Below are 17,680 nucleotides of genomic sequence, written 5' to 3' on the forward strand. Positions count from 1 at the left end.
TCTGGGGGACCTGCACGGGTTGGGGGCAGGTTTGTCTGTCCCAGAGCCCTGGGCTGGTGATGACACCGCCTGGGGATAAACCTCATCGCTCTGCTGTTTACCCCATGCGTGGTGACTTTGTCATTATCATTCCTCCTGCGTTTTTCCTCCCAAGTTATTTATTTTTCTGAGAGGAAGGAATGTGGGGAATTTACCACAGGGCTCTGGCCTTCACTTTCGGCTGGGCTGCACGGCTTCCTCTCCTATAAGAAGGAAGCTACTGAGACAGATGGCTAGAGAGGTGGACACGGAGGGTCCCAGCTGGCCTAGTGGCCCAAGGAATGGGGGCGTTTATGTAACCCACCCAGAGGCCCAGGTTCTGGTCTCTGGGCATGAGCCTGGTAATGTACATGGCTCCTATGGAACTGTGTCTGGCTCTCCCCATTCACCCCTGGCCTCTGGGCAAACCCAGTAAGTGTGTTACTCTATCAAAGCTTCCTTTCTATTCAGCTGGTCTTGATTTGGGGTATGGGGGTGGGTAAGGGAGTGGGGTGGGGGTTACCTTGAACTTCCTAGCCTCTACTGAGCTATCCTCATTGCTTGGAATGCCTCCTTCTCTCCATCTTTCAAGATCTAGGGCATATGTCATCTCCTCCAGGAAGCCTTCCTGGATTGCTTCATCCTAATTCATCTTACTCTTAGGCTCTATGTTTTCCCCTCACTTCATGAAACATTATTCCTCTTGGGTCTAACACAGTCATTTGAGATTTAATCTCCTTCTTCTCTCACAAACATGTTGCTGTCTCCTTCCTTCTCCTACCACTCCCAGGAACCACCCCCTAGATCTCTGATCTAGAATCTAGATGACTCTAGGATTTAGACACATCTAAAAGTCGTCTCCAAGGATGAATGGTGGAGCAAAATGTGAAGGGGGAGGCTTTAGATTGCGGAAGTGCTTGTCCTTCAGTAGTTTAGTCAACACGGTGATGTCTTCAACCCCTCCTGGGTGATGGCTTCTGCTGAGTCTCGGGACATTGAGAGAGGACAGAGACCAGTCCTGGCCCTAGACTAGCACAGGGCTAAGGGGAAGGACCACATCTTTGTGGTGGGCCAGGCCCTGGGAAGAGTGGAGAGGACCCACAGATGACCTAGGCCCCGCCCTGACCCTGGCAGAGGCACGGTCTGGGGAAAACCACCTCTTTCCCCTGCCCTGGCTTGCCACCTTTTTGTCTTTTAGATGATATGTTTTCTCTGGGAAGGCAGGGTGTGACAGTCCTTTCTGTACTCCCAAGGCTTCCAGGGAGCGGGGAGGTGGGGAGGGTGAAACGGCGGGAGGGGGCTCGGTGAGCACAGGCCTGGCTCACCAGGGCTGGCCTGGAGAGGATGGAGCCTGGGCTGTGACCCCGTGATCCTCTCTGTGAGCCCTCCCTTTCCAGTTTGCTGTATACCTGGGGCTCAGCCTGCCTCTCTCTGACTTACCATTCCAAAGTTTCTAAAAACTTACTGGTTATAGATTAGTGATTACCCCAGTAAAGTGGGCAAAAGAGAGGCTGAGGCTCCTGGCCTTTGGCAGGGTCGTGGTCAGCCAGTAGGGAGCAGGGCTTGTGGTCTGCTAGGATAGAAGTCGGGTCAGGCCTGCGCTGACTGAGGAGCCCTCATCTGGCTTCCCCCTGCCCCTCCATCTCTGCCCTCCCTGATCCCAACCCACTGCCAACAGAGAGAAACCAGAAGTTTGGCCAGGCCCAGCCTCCTTCCCCTGGGTTTCTGAGTTTTTTCAACCTGCTGTTTCCTCTGAGCCCTGTTCCTGATCTGAGGCCTCTGGGCCAGATTGAACAGGGGAGGAGCAGTGATCTAGGACTCTGAATGGATTGATGAGGGCTTCCTAGAAGAAGTGGCCATTGGGCTGGGCCTGGGTGGGTGAGTAGGGAAGGTGAGCGTGCTTGTGGGGACCTCTTCAGAAGGAAGGCGCCCAGGCTTGAGATCAGTCAGACCGCGGGGCCCCTTGCTAAGCTGTGAAACCTGGGACGAGTTAGCTGCTTCTGTGTGCCTCATCTCCTCATCTACGAAATGGGGCTAAGGGAAACTCCTTGTGAGTTGCTGTGAGGATTAAATGAGAAAAGACATGTGAAACCCTTGGCTTGGCAGTATCTGATGCCCCCAAAATGTTGGCTCTTGTCATCCTCATAGATTTCCTGTTTATTCTGCAAGTGTCAGTAGAAGATGTGCTGGGGACAAGGCAGGAATACAGACGTGAAGCAGCGGAGGCCTCTGCCCTCAAGGCCACTGCAATCTCTGGGGAAAAATAGGGCCCAGACCCTGAGTGCTACAAAGCAAAACACTGGGAGGAGGCAGCATGGCCCACGTGATCAGCCCTGGACTGGGCATTGGGCACCCCGGGCTTGCATCCCTGCTCTTGCTCTGGCTGGCCGTGCAACCTTGAGCAAGTCACTGCACCCCTCTGAGCCAGTGTCTTCTCTAACGAGGAGAGGAGGATAGTGCTGTGGAAGTAAGTGAAGTAAGGCCCTGTCCTGGTACCTGGCATGTGGTGAGCACACCCTGAAAAAGCACTTTTGCTAGAATGATTGTTACACTGCAGTTATTAAGTTGTGCAGATAGAAGATCGGTGGATCAGGGAAGGCTTTTTGGAGAGGGTGGTGGCATTCTAGGTAGGCCGGAAATCTGAGGGATTAGGGCATGTAGAAAGGATGTGAGACAGAGGAGGGTTCCCGGGAGCAGGGTCTGTGCAAACGCTGCTCGCTGCTTGGCAGGCAGGAATTCACCGTGCAGCTGTGGGAGCTGCAAGCCCCTGAACTCCCTCCACTGCTGCTGAGGGCACAGAGAGAAGGTGAGTGAGCTCTGGGGCAGGCCTGGATGGCAGGGGCTTTGAATGCCGGGATGAGGACTCTCCTCTTGATCCTCCGTGTCCTGGGGAGGCAGCAGAGGGTTTTGAGCAGGAGAGAGGCATGAGTGGAGCCCAGAGGGAGGAAGATGAATCTGGCAGCGTGGGGCGGGTAGATTGGCGGGGGAGAGACTGGGGGTGGAGAGGCCATTTAAAAGGCTGTTGCAAAATCGGTTTTCCTGATAAAGGGCTGGGCTGAGTCATCTGTGGAGGAGAAAAGTCATATCCAGCTCCTTCGTGTTGCTGTTGATGTGGGATTTTCCTGGCTTAGTTAGCCAGGCGATTGGCTGCCTTTGCCGGAGGCTTTGAGAACCAAGGCCCAAAGGCCGGCAGGAGCATCCAGGAGGAAGCTTGGCTTCAGGGAGGACCCAGCAGAGTGAGTAATGGGAGCACCCGGAGGTGCCTTTGTGGCTTGGGGGATATGGCTTAGGGCATGTGGCATCCCCCTTCTGATCTTAGTCTCTCCTCTGGGCATCAAGGGAGAGGTATGTGGTGATTTCTGCCAGCCTGTGAGTGGTGAGGCAGAGGCTGGGCCTGGGGCTCCCACCCCATGTATGCGTCTTTTCCCATGCCTGGCAGTCCTTTTCACTGAAGCCTAGATTATTCTCCTCCCGAGAGGAGGTCTGGCAGTCTGCCGGCCCCAGTCAGGTTGCACTCACCACGACTCTGGGGATGGAGAGCTCCCCAGGGCATGGAGCCTGTGTCATTTCCTCCTTTCAGTGGGAGGAATGGGGAAGGGGCTGGCAAGGTAGCCAGGCCATTACTCAGGCCTCTCTATTTTCCTGCCCCCCAGCTGAGCCAAAGGTTGTGCAGTGGCCAGTCATTAGCTCCTTCCTGACCTCCCCGGGGGGGTGGTTTACCCAGCCTGTTTACCCTTCCTGTTGCCAAGACCCCCAGACAGCCACAATGGGCTGCCTTGAGCCAGTCTCTATTCCTACCCCCCACTTGGTCTCACCCCACCCACCTGACCCTGGCTGGACACTCCCATTGACGGCATCGTGTGAAGAAGCATTTCCTAGAATTCTCCCTGTCCTGACCTTCTGCTCTGGCCTCCCTTCCCCGGCCCCACCTCCCTCCTGTGGATCCTCCGTCCACACGGGCCCCACTGGTGGGCAGAACAGGCTGCTGCCCATAGAGGGTGGTAGGGGTGGGGAAAGGCTTTGTCCCTGTCTGCGCCAAATGAGAACTGAGTTCTCCTGCTCACAACATTGTGACCTCCCCACTCTACTAATCTTTCATGCCCTATCAGTCATTTCTACCCTAGTAAGAATGAGTTTATAGACTCTTCTCCTGAGAGGGAGAAGTGGGAGAAAGGAGTTGTTCTAGGCAGCTGGGTTTTCAGGGGAGAAGGCGCTGCTGAGAGCATTGAGCACAAGATAAGGAAGCAGAGGGCTCCGCAGACCATCCTCCAAGAGCACCAGAGCCTCTCTTGCTTTTCCTCTTTCCAGAGGCCTAGTCTGGAAGGAGAGCAGTTAAGAGATTAGACTCAGAGCCAGACTTTCTGAGTTTTGAGTCCAGCTCTGCCACTCATAAGTTGTGCGACCCTGGGCAGGTCTCTCCGAGCCCCAGTTTCACCTGCAGAATGGGAAGAATCACAGGACTTATCTCTTGGAGCTTTTGTGAGAACTGAACAAGGCGGCGAGCGTCAGGTGCCCGGCACTGCGCCCGGGCTGCAGGGCGCTCCATCGTGAGAGCGGGCGGTACAAAGCCCCTTCTAATGGCTGTGCTGGGGCTTCTCACCTACCCCCGCTTCAGGGTTTACCAGGTTGGACCCAAGTCTCCTGACCCCAGGCAGCTTTTCATTGTGCCTGCCCTCCACCCCTTCCTCTCTTGAAGGGCTGTCTTCAGGGCTCCTGATCCAATGTCCAGGGTGGGTGTTTAAAGGGTTAGCACCCCAACCTGGCCCTGTAGAAGTTTAGGTGGGGAGGCAGTAGGAGCATCATGACCTGCACAAAAACAGGCCACAGCCAGGTTGATTGAGGGTCCAGTGAGGTACCCGTCTCCTATAGCATTTGGCTACCTCCCACCCCTTTGACACCTGGAGCGCTATCTTGGAGCAGCTGCCTGGGATATTGCCAGAGGGGGCAGCTCCCTAGTCTGAGGAATTTTAGATGGAGTTGTCCCATGGTGCTCTGCTACAAGGGACTCTGGGGTGCCCTCATCAGCTTTGTTTGTGAAGGGTGGCAAAAGTCATCTGGATGGCTGGCTGGATCTATTCCAAACCTCCTGCTGAATTCCTTTTCCGTGGAGTCACTGTGGGCTGGAGTGCGGGCTGCAGGAGCTCGCCTTGGAGGGCAGGGCTCACTTACCTCCCGACCTTTTTCGTCATTCCTCTTGTTACAGAACAGTAGCTAGGGGGCAGTTCTAAGCTCAGAGAAGTGGTAGATGGGATCTTAGCAGCAGCCTTGGCTGTGAATGGAGCCTCAGTGGGAGTCAGCTGACCTGGTCCTGGGCTCACATCCTCCTCTCTTGGCCCCTTCCCTCACTGGGCCTCCCAGGCCAGCTTATCTCTAAAGGCCCTTTTCACTCTGACATTTGAAGATTTTCTAAACCCATGGCCTTCTAGAGCCAGTAAGGAAAAAAGCAGAAAAATGCAGGGGTGTTGAGAGGTCTGGATTAATCAAACACTGAAGTGCTTGCTTTCTATGAGCCTCGCACGGTGGGAACCGGCCAGCCAGGAGCCTGGTGCTCTCTGCAGTCACGTAGAGACAGGTGCGAACACAGCTCCACTTCTTTCTGGTCCTGTGATCTTGGGCAGCTCACTTCACCTCTCTGAGCCTTAATTTTCTCATCAACAAGTGTTCATAATAGTAGTTTGTGCCTTTTAGGGTTGTTTTGGAAATTAAATGAGCAAAGTGCATGTATAGATATATAGTCAGTGACCAACCAATGTTAGCTACTATTGCTGCAACTGTGTCATAAGAAGCACTGGCCAGACTGGAGATGTTTATCCTGACTCTGTCCCAAGGGGATGTGATGTATCTGTAAATCTCTGCAGAGCTGTCAGGCTGGAATGAATGAGAAAACTTTTTATCTGTGCAGCCCCAGGGAGGCAGAACCACATCAAGAAATTGGATGAGGACTGGGCGAGATGGTTCACTCTTGTAATCCCAGCACTTTGGGAGGCGGAGGCGGGGAGATCACAAGGTCAGGCAGAGACCATCCTGGCCAACCTGGTGAAACACCATCTCTACTAAAACACAGAAAAATTAGCCAGGCGTGGTGGTGAGTGCCTGTAGTCCCAGCTACTTGGGAGGCTGGGGCAGGGGAATTGCTTGAACCCAGGAGGTGGAGATTACAGTGAGCCGAGATCACGCCACTGCAATCCAGCCTTGTGACAGAGCAAGACTCCATCTCAAAAAAAAAAGAAAAGAAAAGAGAAAGTGGATGAAGGCTGGGCGTGGTGGCTCACGCCTGTAATCCCAGCACTTTGGGAGGCTGAGGTGAGTGGATCACTTGAGCTCATGAGTTCAAGATCAGCCTGGCCAACATAGTGAAATCCTGTCTCTACAAAAAATACAAAAATTAGTCAGGCATGGTGGTGCATGTATGTAGTCCTAGTTACTCTGGAGGCTGAGGTGGGAGGATCGCTTGATCCTGGGAGGTTGAGGCTGCAGTGAACCATGATGGCGCCACTGCACTCCAGCCTAAGCAACAGAGTAAGACCCTGTCTCAGAAAAAAAAAAAAAAAAAAAGTGGATGTAAGTTAAAGTAAGTAGGAACTTTCTAGCTGAGGAATGTTAATTAGTGGAAGGCACCTCCTGGGGTAGTGAGCTCATGTCACCTGAGTATGTAAGCAGAGACTTGTACGCTCAAGGGTGTGGTTTTGAAGATGCAAGAATTGTGTGGGGATTGGACTTGGTGACAGCCACCTCTGAGATTCTGAGGTTCTGTGTTTTGGGGCAGTAAGCTCTGCATCCCTGTCACTCTGGAATCCCTTGCTATTCGACCTTCAGTGAATCTCCTGTGCTAGAAGAGTACCTGACCTTTTCCAGGGACTGGAATGGGGTGACCAACTGCCAGCTTTACCACGATAGCATGAGCCCTGTCTGTCCCCCTGGGCTTCGTGGCAGTCAGGCCTTGCATTCATGATCTCACTGTGGCCTCCCAACTCTCATGTCAGGTTAAGGAGACTGTGGCTCTGAGAGGTACAGTAACTTGCCATGGTCACATGGCTAGCAAATGGCAGAGCTTGGCTTCAGGCCAGGAGGCCTGGCTTCTAAGCAGAACCCTCCTGTGTGGCTGGCACTCCTTTGCTTAGGCTCCCCCTGGGGGAGCAGCCTGGCTAATAGATGGCTAATAGACATCTTTAATAGGTGGGGCGATCCAGGCAGGAGAGGAGTCCTACCGGGGGCAGCAGTATCATGGGTGGGTGGGATAGAAAGAAATCCTGGGAGGATATAGAAGAAACTGACAACAGTGGTTACCTGATGTGCTCTCACTGTTTCTAATAGGTGAGGGGAAAGCCAGGTTTGATGGAGGAGGGAAGAAGGAGGTCGGAGCCAGAAAGCCTGTGGCTGCTTGGCCACAGGCCCCAGTGAAGCTGCTGTGACGCTGCTGGTCGCAGCTTCTCTGCTCTCTGTGGGCCTCCCTGTGGCTCCCGTGTGGGGGTCAGCAGGCTCTACACTGGCCTACTCTCTGGACTTCTGTTTCCCACCTATAAAACAGGGCGGTGATGACATACCTCCTCTGTAAGAGCGCTTCCAGTTCTGAGAGTCCATGAATTCAGAGCCTTGCTGGCAAGATGCCTAGAAAGACTGTCCCTGGAGACGGACTCAGCATGCCGTAGCCAGTGCTAATGAGGGCAAGGGAGAGGAGGGCAGGGTCAGATTCCTCAAGAACTAATTAACTTCCCACAGTCGGGAGGAGAGGGCTGATGGAGAGAGGAATTTTCTCAGCCGCGGATGCTGCTTCTGACCCTGGTCTCAGGCTGATCCATCCACCTGTCTGCCAATGCATTTGTTCATGCATCATTTGTTCAAGTATTATTCAACAACTATAAATTGAGCACCAACTGTGCCAGCTGGGCACTGGGGATAGAAAGAGAAATGGTTGCCTACAGTGATCTTATAGTTTAATAGGGGACTGATGTTAGCCTGATCTCAGGACCTCAAGTCCCAGACGGAACCCTGACTCTTGATGACCTTGTTCCTGTCCCCTGTGTCCCAAAGAGACCTTTTGGAATGAGCAGACAGCTTGAGCACAGGCTGGAGACCTGAGAGAGAACATTTCTGACTCCGGCTTTGTCACCCTTGGCTTTGCAATCTGGGGCGGTTACTTAGATATCTCTGAACCTCCGTTTCTTCTTCTGTAAAACACAGGCAAGCAATGCTTGTCTCATTTGGTCTTGTGCAGATAAAACAAAAGAATGCAATGTTCTAGTGCAGTCATTGGTGAAATTAGCTCAATTGGTTACTTTTCTAGTGTTAAAAGATGTGAATTTTAAAATGATTATTTAAGTAAAAGTGGGAAGAAATCCTGGGAGGATACAGAAGAAACTGACAACAGTGATTACCTGATTGTGATGTGGAGTCATCGGGGATGGGGCTACACTTTTTACTGTATACTTTTTTATGTTTTAATTTTTAGGGCCAGGTATGGTGGCTTATGCCTGTAATCTCAGCATTTTAGGAAGCCAAGACCAGAGGATCACTTAGGCCCAGGAGTTTGAGACCAGCCTGGGCAACATAGTGAGACCCCTTCTCTACAAAAAATACAAAAAAAAAAAAAAAATGGCGAAGAATGGTGGCGCACACCAATACTCCCAGCTACTTGGGAGGCTGAGGTGGGAGGATGGCTTGAGCCCAGGAGGTTGAGGCTGCACTAAGCTATGATAGTGCCACTGCACTCCAGCCTGGGCAACAGAGCAAGACCCTGTCTCAGAAAAGTAAAAATAAAATAAAAATGAATGAATAAATAAATTTTTAGAGCATGTTAATGCATTACCTACTCTAAAAAGGGGAAGCATTAGCGGTCCTTGATTTGGATTCCCCCTGACTGTTGCTGATATGGCATTTTACCAAACTGAGTGTGAACCCCCTTGGAGCTAAGCTCTGGATGAGGAGACAGATAATAGACAAGGCAAGATAAAGATCATTTCAACTTGGTGAATGCTATGGAGAAAATAAAACAGATGGCATCGGAGAGGGAAAGGCGCCTCCAGAGAGAGGACATTCCAGCTGAGATTTGAGCAGCAAGAAGGAACCAGCAGGGACTGCTACCTAGGAAAAGATGATTCCAGGCAGAGGGAGCAGCAAGTCCAAAGGCCCTGGGGCGGGAACATCCTTGGCATTTTCATGGAAGAGAAAGCCAGCCAGGGTGGTAGGGCCTAGTGAGAGAAGAGAAGGCTGGTGGGAGTGTAGCCAGGGACACAGTGGGACTTCTAGAGTGTGGTATTCACTCTCAGCCTGGTAAATGCCTTATCAGCAACTGTCAGGGGGCATCCAAATCCAGGACCAGTTAATCCTGAGGGGATAATCAGGGCGCTGTAGAGCTGGTGGCATTTGAGTTGGGCCATGAAAGGTAGATCAGGGCTGATGATGAAGTGAGCTAATTCTAAGAAACAGTGAGTGAGTGAGGATCAAATTCCAGAGGAAGAGATCCTGTGTAGGAAGGGCTGAGGCAACCACCTCTGTACGCCTGTCTGTCTCAGCCCGGAATGCTGTCAGCCCTGAGGCTCTCTGCTCGGAAGGCTGCTGGCCCCCGATAGTCCCACTTTGCACTCTGTCTTTGTATCTGCTTCTTAATTCCTTCAGCGCCACCTGGGTTGGGGTCTTACCCCTGTGTCACTGCATGCCTGTTTGCTAACTGGGCTTCTGTTCCTTCCCGCAGCGTTGGGCCGGAGCACTAGCCTCACGGAGAAGGATCTGAAAGAGGCCAAGGTGCGGAGCCAGCAGATCGCAGCCCAGCTGACCACTCCTCCCAGCCCCAATTCCCGCGGGGTCCAGCTCTTCAACAGGCGCCGGCAGAGGGTGAACGAGTTCACCTTGGAGAGCCACGGCCAGAGGGGACAGAAGCCCAGCCAGGAGTCCCTCAGGGTGCTCCCTGCAAGCTCCCCAGGTCATGCCCCAGGGCTCAGCCTGAGTTCCACCTCGCTGCCGGAGCCAGGCCCTCCACAGAACCCCAGTCCCCAGAGCCCCGACAGAGGGGTCCCTGGCCACAGCATGGAGGGGTACTCAGAGGAGGCCAGCTTGCTCCGGCACCTGGAGAAGGTGGCCAGTGAGGAGGAAGAGGTGCCACTGGTGGTTTATCTAAAGGAGAATGCGGCACTGCTGACGGCCAATGGGCTCCACCTGTCCCAAAACCGAGAGGCCCAGCAGTCCTCACCGGCTCCACCTCCAGCGGAGGTCCACAGCCCGGCTGCAGATGTCAACCAAAACCTTGCCTCGCCCAGTGCCACGCTCACCACAGCAGCTTCTAACAGCAGCCACAACCCGCCAGCCACCGATGTCAATCAGAACCCCCCGGCAACTGCCGTCCCACAGAGCCTGCCACTTTCTAGCATCCAACAGAATTCCTCAGAGGCCCAACTCCCATCCAATGGCACAGTGCCTGCTTCCAAACCCAGCACCCTGTGTGCTGACGGGCAACCCCAGGCACCGGCTGAGGAGGTGAGATGCAGCACGCTCCTAATTGACAAGGTGTCGACTCCAGCTCCCGCCACCAGCACCTTCTCCAGAGAAGCTACGCTCATCCCCAGCTCCAGGCCCCCAGCCTCAGATTTCATGTCCAGCTCCCTGCTCATCGACATCCAGCCCAACACCTTAGTGGTGTCAGCAGATCAAGAGATGTCTGGGCGAGCAGCTGCCACCACGCCCACCAAGGTATACAGTGAGGTCCACTTCACACTGGCCAAGCCCCCATCAGTGGTCAACAGGACGGCCAGGCCTTTTGGGATCCAGGCGCCAGGGGGCACCAGCCAGATGGAGAGGAGCCCCATGCTAGAGAGACGACATTTCGGGGAGAAGGCCCCGGCTCCCCAGCCCCCAAGTATGCCAGACAGGAGCCCCCGGCCACAGAGACACATAATGTCCTGCAGCCCCATGGTGGAAAGGAGGCTGATGGGGCAGCGAAGCCCGGCCTCAGAGAGACGCCCCTTGGGGAACTTCACTCCACCCCCCACCTACGCTGAGACCTTGTCCACAGCCCCTCTGGCTTCCTGGGTGAGGTCTCCTCCCTCTTATTCTGCTCTGTACCCCAGCTCCGACCCCAAGTCTTCTCACCTGAAGGGCCAGGCGGTTCCCGCCAGCAAGACGGGCATCCTGGAAGAGTCGATGGCCCGCCGGGGCAGCCGCAAATCCATGTTTACCTTTGTGGAGAAGCCCAAGGTGACCCCGAATCCAGACCTGCTGGATCTGGTACAGACAGCGGATGAGAAGCGGCGGCAGAGGGACCAAGGGGAGGTGGGCGTGGAGGAGGAGCCCTTTGCCCTGGGGGCTGAGGCCTCCAACTTCCAGCAGGAGCCAGCACCTCGAGACAGAGCCAGCCCTGCGGCGGCGGAGGAGGCACTCCCAGAGTGGGCCTCCTGCCTCAAGTCACCCCGCATCCAGGCCAAGCCGAAGCCCAAACCCAACCAGAACCTCTCCGAGGCCTCTGGGAAGGGGGCTGAGCTCTACGCACGCCGCCAGTCACGGATGGAGAAATATGTCATCGAGTCTTCAAGCCACACCCCGGAGCTGGCCCGCTGCCCGTCACCCACCATGTCCCTGCCTTCCTCCTGGAAATACCCCACTAACGCCCCCGGGGCCTTCCGAGTGGCATCCCGAAGCCCAGCCCGGACCCCACCTGCCTCCCTCTACCATGGCTATCTACCTGAGAACGGGGTCCTGCGCCCGGAGCCCACCAAGCAGCCGCCGTACCAGCTGCGGCCCTCGCTCTTTGTCCTCTCACCTATCAAGGAGCCTGCCAAGGTCTCCCCAAGAGCTGCCTCGCCCGTCAAGCCCACCTCCTTGGACCTGGTGCCCAACCTGCCCAAGGGGTGTCTTCCTCCGTCTCCTGCACTGCCTCGGGCCTCCCGCTCCTCGCCGGGCCTCTACACCTCCCCCGGCCAGGACAGCCTGCAGCCCACTGCCGTGAGCCCTCCCTACGGCGGTGACATCTCCCCTGTGTCTCCCTCCAGGGCGTGGTCTCCCCGAGCCAAGCAGGCCCCCAGGCCCTCCTTCTCCACCCGGAACGCCGGGATAGAGGCTCAGGTGTGGAAGCCTTCCTTCTGCTTCAAGTAACGGACCCCATGGGGGTTCCACTGCCGATCAAGTCCCCTCCTTGAGGGCCAGATGGAGAGCAGACGTGGCAGGAAATGGCACAGAGCTGAGTGAGGAGAATGGGGAGTCCATGGTTCAAGGTCAGATGCGGCCACCAGCTGGCTTTGTGACCTTGGGCGAGTCGCCTCCCCTCTCTGAGCTGCAGCTGCCCTCCCCTACTACAGTTGGGGTCAGACTCCATGTCTGAATGGCGAGGAGGGTCATGGAGAGAGAACTGTCGTGGCAGCCCTGATGCGGCAGAGGGGCGTCCTCTGACCCTTGTGAGCTGTAGGGATGCAGTCTGATGCCAGCGTCTTGCTGGGGGAGTGGCCTAGAAGGGGATCCTAACGGGGACTTCTGGAGCAGACAGAGCCTGCCGGTGCCTGTGGAGTCAGCCAGCCAAGGGTCTGCCTCCTCAGCTGCCCAGGAGGCCTCCCTCATGAGGCCCAAGCTCCTGGCATCTTCCTTCCTGTCGCTGGATTCTCACCTCCACGGGCCTGTCTCTTCCACCTCTGCCTTCTGGACACCGTTTCCTCTCCACTGCTTCAGAGAGCTTTGCCTCACCTCCGCCTGCGCTCCTCTCCGGGGTCCTTCTGCTGACTGCGGACTCAGCCCACCGCTGCTGTCTGACGCTTTTCTTCCCGCCCTCTCTGAGACCTGGCTCTGTTTTAGGGAGACCAGTGGACCCAGGCCTCAGCCCCAGTTCTACCTGGCTTGCTCTCACTGCTTTAGGGGTGGAGGATGTCCCAGAGGATCCCCAAGAGAAGGAGAGCTCTGTAGGAGGCTGTGCAGATGTGGGTGTGCCACAGGGAGGGTGGCCCCTAGCCATGTATCCATTGGCTGTTTTGGCTTCAAATTCAACCAAGATCTGCCTGACTAAAAGAAGCCACTTCAGTGCAGTGGAACGGGGCCCAGAGGGAGGCAGAAGAGAAGAGCAGCAGTCCCATATCAGCCTCCCATTTGCTGTGTGAGTTTGGCCCACTCACATTCTCCCTGGGCCTCAGTTTTATTTATACAAGGAGGGCCCTTCCAGCTATGACAGTCTGTGTGGAGTGAGAACATAGGCTGGTGCTTTGGAGAAAGGCTTGTAAGTGACAAGACAGTCCCCTGGGAAGAAAGAGAAAGGAAATGGGCTGTTGTCATAGGACAGGTAGAGTTAGATGGCTGTGAGGGTGACCTGGTGAGGGAATGGTTGGAATGAGCCCCTGCAGGAAGCCGAGGATGAGAAGCCTGGGCTGGGCTGGGCTGGCTCGGGCTCAGGATTGCCTGAGGACAGTGAGAGCATGGCAGGAGCCTGGGCAGGTGCATAGCAGTGCAGGGGGAGGGGACAGAGGAGATCGTAGAGTTTTGAGGAAAATCTGGGATCTGGATTCTAACAGATCAACTGCATGTGTGTCTTTAAGTCTCAGTTTCCCCATTGCTACAGTGAAGGTGTTGAGTCAGGTAGCTGGAGACTCCCCGCCACCTCTGACACTTTTAGAGGTGATATGATACAGCCCCCCACCAAACCAGGCTTTGTGGGGGGGTGAGAGGATACAGACTCAAGTGGCAGGATTCAGATGGAAGCTTCGCAAGGCTGGGGGCCGAGGACCACCCACTTCTCTTTCTCGGCCCTATTTCTGGGCTCCCCAGTGGGGCAAGGGGTGGTGGAGGCGGTGCCCATGCTGGGCTGAGCCTGCAGTTTTTGTGAGCTCTGGGCTTGTCTCCATGGGAACAAGGGTGCCTTCTTAGTGAGCTCATTTCACATAGATCGAGGGGGTATGTGTGGGGGAGTTGTGAGTGAGCTCAGCTCCTTCAGGCCTGGGATCTCCCAGAACAGAGTGAAGCTCCTGCCCTGGACCCCTGCTCCCTTCCACCCTTGAGGGCCAGCAATGGAAGAGCCCACCCTTCCTTCTGCAGCTCCTGCGGCCAGGCTGAGCTCTGCCCCCAACTTCGTTTTCTCTCCTGTTCTCAATACACTCTGCCTCAAATCCGTCTTGCTTCTTTCTTTCTTCCATGCTGCTAGGGGTCAGGGCTGCCTTCCTCCTCCCTGAGTCCAGCCTGGGAAGTGGAGTGGGCCTGCTCAGTTACTGAGTGTGAAAGTGTGGCTGTGTCCTGCGTGCTGCCTGCATCTGCCGTGTGTCTGGTTCGGCACGGGGACAGACGTATGCTGGCTTGGAAGCGAGGGCTTCCTCTCCACAGCACTCAGGGAGCCAGAACCCTGTGCAAATCGCAGCCTTTTGTGCTTTCCTTCCCTCAGAGTTTGGCCAAAAATACTGTAGAGGATTTTGGGAAGAAATGCACTACCTCTTCTGGTTCAGGTTTGTTTGGGATCTTTACAAAGTGGAATAGAAATACCCCTAGCGGCATTCGCTCTCCAGTTCTCTCAGGTCCCCTCCTTGCTCCCGATTATCTAAATCTGGCCATTTCTCACATTGGCCATCATTTTCACTGTCTGGCTCCTGAAAGCATGGAGCTTCTGGTGGAGAGGAAATAACTGGCATCAAGGGTCAGGAGAGCTGGGTTCTAGCCCCAGGTTTGAATCTGATTCCTGTGTGACCTCAGACAACCTCTTCCAATCTCTGGGCCTCAGTTTCCCCTTCTGTGCAGTGAAAGGATTGCAGAAGGTGGTGTGGGAACTCTGTTTGGTTTCTGACAGTCCAGGGTTGACTGTGTTCTATTCATGCCTTCACCCCACACACGTGCCCTGCTTTGGGTCTGGGGCTAGGTTGAGTGGCTGCTACTTTTTGAATTTTCACCCCCTGCATTCCCAGAGAGCTCTGGTGTGCAGGGTGCATTGAGCTCTCTGTCAGAAAGTGAATAGTTCTGAGTTCCTGAAGCCTTTTCATATTGTGCACACCCCCCATTCCAAACGTACATACAGAGTCAGTGCCTAGGCATGGCTGTTAGGATGAGGTCAGGCTCTGGCCCATCTCCAGATGATGAGGAGCTGCTTACCACTGCCCTCAACATTCAACCCCTGTTTGAGCCATTCTGTTTTATAGTCTTGGCTGAATTATTATTCCTACCACTTGTTGGCCCCAGCATTCCCCCTGTGGCCACCAAAGGCAGAAACAATGCTTTAGATATTTTTAGGTAGCTATCATGGCTCTCCTGTGCAGCCTACTCTCCTGGTTGAAGACCCCAATTTCCTCTGCCTCAGTGGTTGTTGACTGGCTTGGATCATGAACTCTAGGCCCCACCTCCCTACTTAGGGTGGCACTGTGGTCAGGTGCTGGGTTATGCCAGAGCCCACCCTGATTTGGCATTTGGCTCTGGTCCTTCTCATCTGACCGTGGAGCCGGGACCTCCCTCCCAGCTCCTCTCCCTAAATTATGGGGTCTGCCTTCCTGGGCCAGCCTGACTGGGATGTGCCACAGACACAGAGAAGCTCCCAGTGTCTCTGGCTCTTGTATACACAATTCTGACCCCAATTCTGACCCTGGGAGGAAAAGAGTGCGATTCCAGGCTGAGCCTTAACTTTCCACTTGATGACTGGGAACTTGGATGTCCCTAGGGAGTTTCTAAGGGTCACTCCGGCATTAGCATCCCATGAAAAATGTCCCATTCAGGCTGTTGTATAACAGTCCTCTTTAGGTTAAAGGGTGCCAGTTCTGGGTCTGGGCTTATCTAGCAGCTGCTACATTCTGTTTGGATAAAGCACACAATTGGTGTCTGTTTCCTTCAGATTGGGAGGAATTAGAAGACTCTCAGTTGGATGAGAGGATGACTGGCTTGGTTATGGCTGATCACTGATTGGATGAAAGAATGCATCTTTGGATGGTACTAGATTTTGATTGGGTAGGAAGCACGGAATGGACTGGCTTGCTCTGAACTCTGCTGGATGACTCCTAGTGGATTGGATTGAATAGCAAGGCGGACTGGTTATTGCTGGACTCTGATTGGGTGAACAGTTGGAAGAAGGTTCAGGAGATACATGTTAGGCAGGGATTCCCAGGCCTTCCACTTTCAAACCAGTTCAAACTGCTTACACTTGTAGCCTTTGAGCAGCACACATGTGCGCGCAAACATACACACACAGACACACACAGACACACACACACACACACACACACACACAAACACACACCGTTCCTGGTGGGGCAGGACACACTAGATTGTTATTTACACCCCAAGCTTCATTTTCATCATTTGTTAAATGAGTGTGGTAATGCCAGCTACCTCACTAATCTGTTGCGAAAACCTAATGAGATGAAGGATGGGAAGGAAATTTGTAGACTGAAAAGTCCTTAAGTAGATAAGAAACAGATACAGCCGTGCATCTCAGAGCAGTGCTTCATAGCCTCAAAGCTGTTCACCATCTTGGCCTCTCTAAAACCACACTCCCCTCCCTATGCTGTGAGACAGCTCAGTGAGGGGCATGTGTTGCCTAGGGAGGAATGACCCAACTTCCTTTTGTATTTCCATCTGTCAGGGGGATCTTCCTCCCTGCTCAGGCAGCCAAGGAAAGAGGAGATGACATGGCAACATGGCAAGGGGTTTGGGGCTGAGAGGTCTTTCCGTAAGTCCAACTTTAATAATAACCGTCAATATTTTTACATTTTAATTTTGAATAGATAATACATCCATATGGTTCAGAAATCTAAATTTATATGAGGTAACATATTAAAAAGCCTTAGTCCCATCTCCCTGCTCCAGCCTACTCTCCTGGCTGAGGAGCCGGCTTCCCCTGCCTCAGTGGTTGCTGTTGACTGGCTTGGGTCATGAGCTCTAGCCCCTACTGTCCTGATCAGGGTGGCACTGTGGTCACATGGGAGGGAGGACATCCAGAGCCCACCCTGACTTGGCATTTGGCCCTGAGACACTAGCCTCAGCCTCTATCTAGTTCTTCCCATGCGGCCCTTGGTCCAGGACCTCCCTCCCAGCTCCTCTCCCTAAGTCATGGGGAAACTGAAGCCTCCCTCAGCTAGCCTGACTGAAAGCTTCCCAGGATGTGCCACAGACAAAGCAGCTCCCAGTGCCTCAGGCTGCACCCACCCTGTTCCTATTCTCACCCCTTTTCCTAACAGGTGACCACTTTGGTTACTCTCATGTGTATCCTTCTAGTCCTTCTTTCTTTTCTTTCTTTCTTGCTTGCTTTCTTTGACAGAGTCTTGCTGTTGCGCAGGCTGGAGTGCAGTGGCACAATCTCAGCTCACTGCAACCTCTGCCTCTCATGTTCGAGCCATCCTCCTGCCTCAGTCTCCACCCCTCTCCAGTAGCTGAGATTATAGGCATGCACCACCATGCCCAGCTAATATTTGTATTTGTAGTAGAGACGCGGTTTTGCCATGTTGGCCAGGCTGGTCTCAAACTCCTGACCTCAGGTGATCCACCCACCTCGGCCTCCCAAAGTGCTGGGATTACAGGCGTGAGCCACCGCAACCAGTCCTTCTAGTATTTCTTTATGGTAATCAACATCTATTGAGTACTTAGGAATGTGCCGATATATGTAATGTTCTTTTCCATCAGTTATCTCATTTAACCCTCACAACAAGACTATAAGGTAAGTACTGTTATCACACCCCATTTACAGAAGCAGAAACTGAAGCCCAGAGGGGTGAAATAACTTGTCCAAGCTCAG

General features: G+C 54.0%; 1 protein-coding gene across 5 annotated transcripts in view; it reads left to right on the forward strand.

Moving 5' to 3' along the window:
• SYNPO (synaptopodin) overlaps positions 1-17,680 on the forward strand; it is a 57,472-nt gene that overhangs the window by 36,833 nt on the left and 2,959 nt on the right. For 3 of the 5 annotated variants that reach the window (XM_017515017.2, XM_017515020.2, XM_037733608.1), the window contains exon 2: positions 9,710-12,069. In XM_017515017.2, coding sequence (XP_017370506.1) covers positions 9,710-12,069 — 2,360 coding nt within the window. Of the gene's footprint in view, positions 1-2,747; positions 2,825-9,709; positions 14,091-17,680 lie in introns of those variants that run through there. The other 2 variants (XM_037733606.1, XM_037733605.1) reach the window with 2 other exon arrangements.

Source organism: Cebus imitator, unplaced genomic scaffold, assembly GCF_001604975.1.
Source record: "Cebus imitator isolate Cc_AM_T3 unplaced genomic scaffold, Cebus_imitator-1.0 Scaffold540, whole genome shotgun sequence".
Lineage (NCBI taxonomy): Eukaryota > Metazoa > Chordata > Mammalia > Primates > Cebidae > Cebus > Cebus imitator.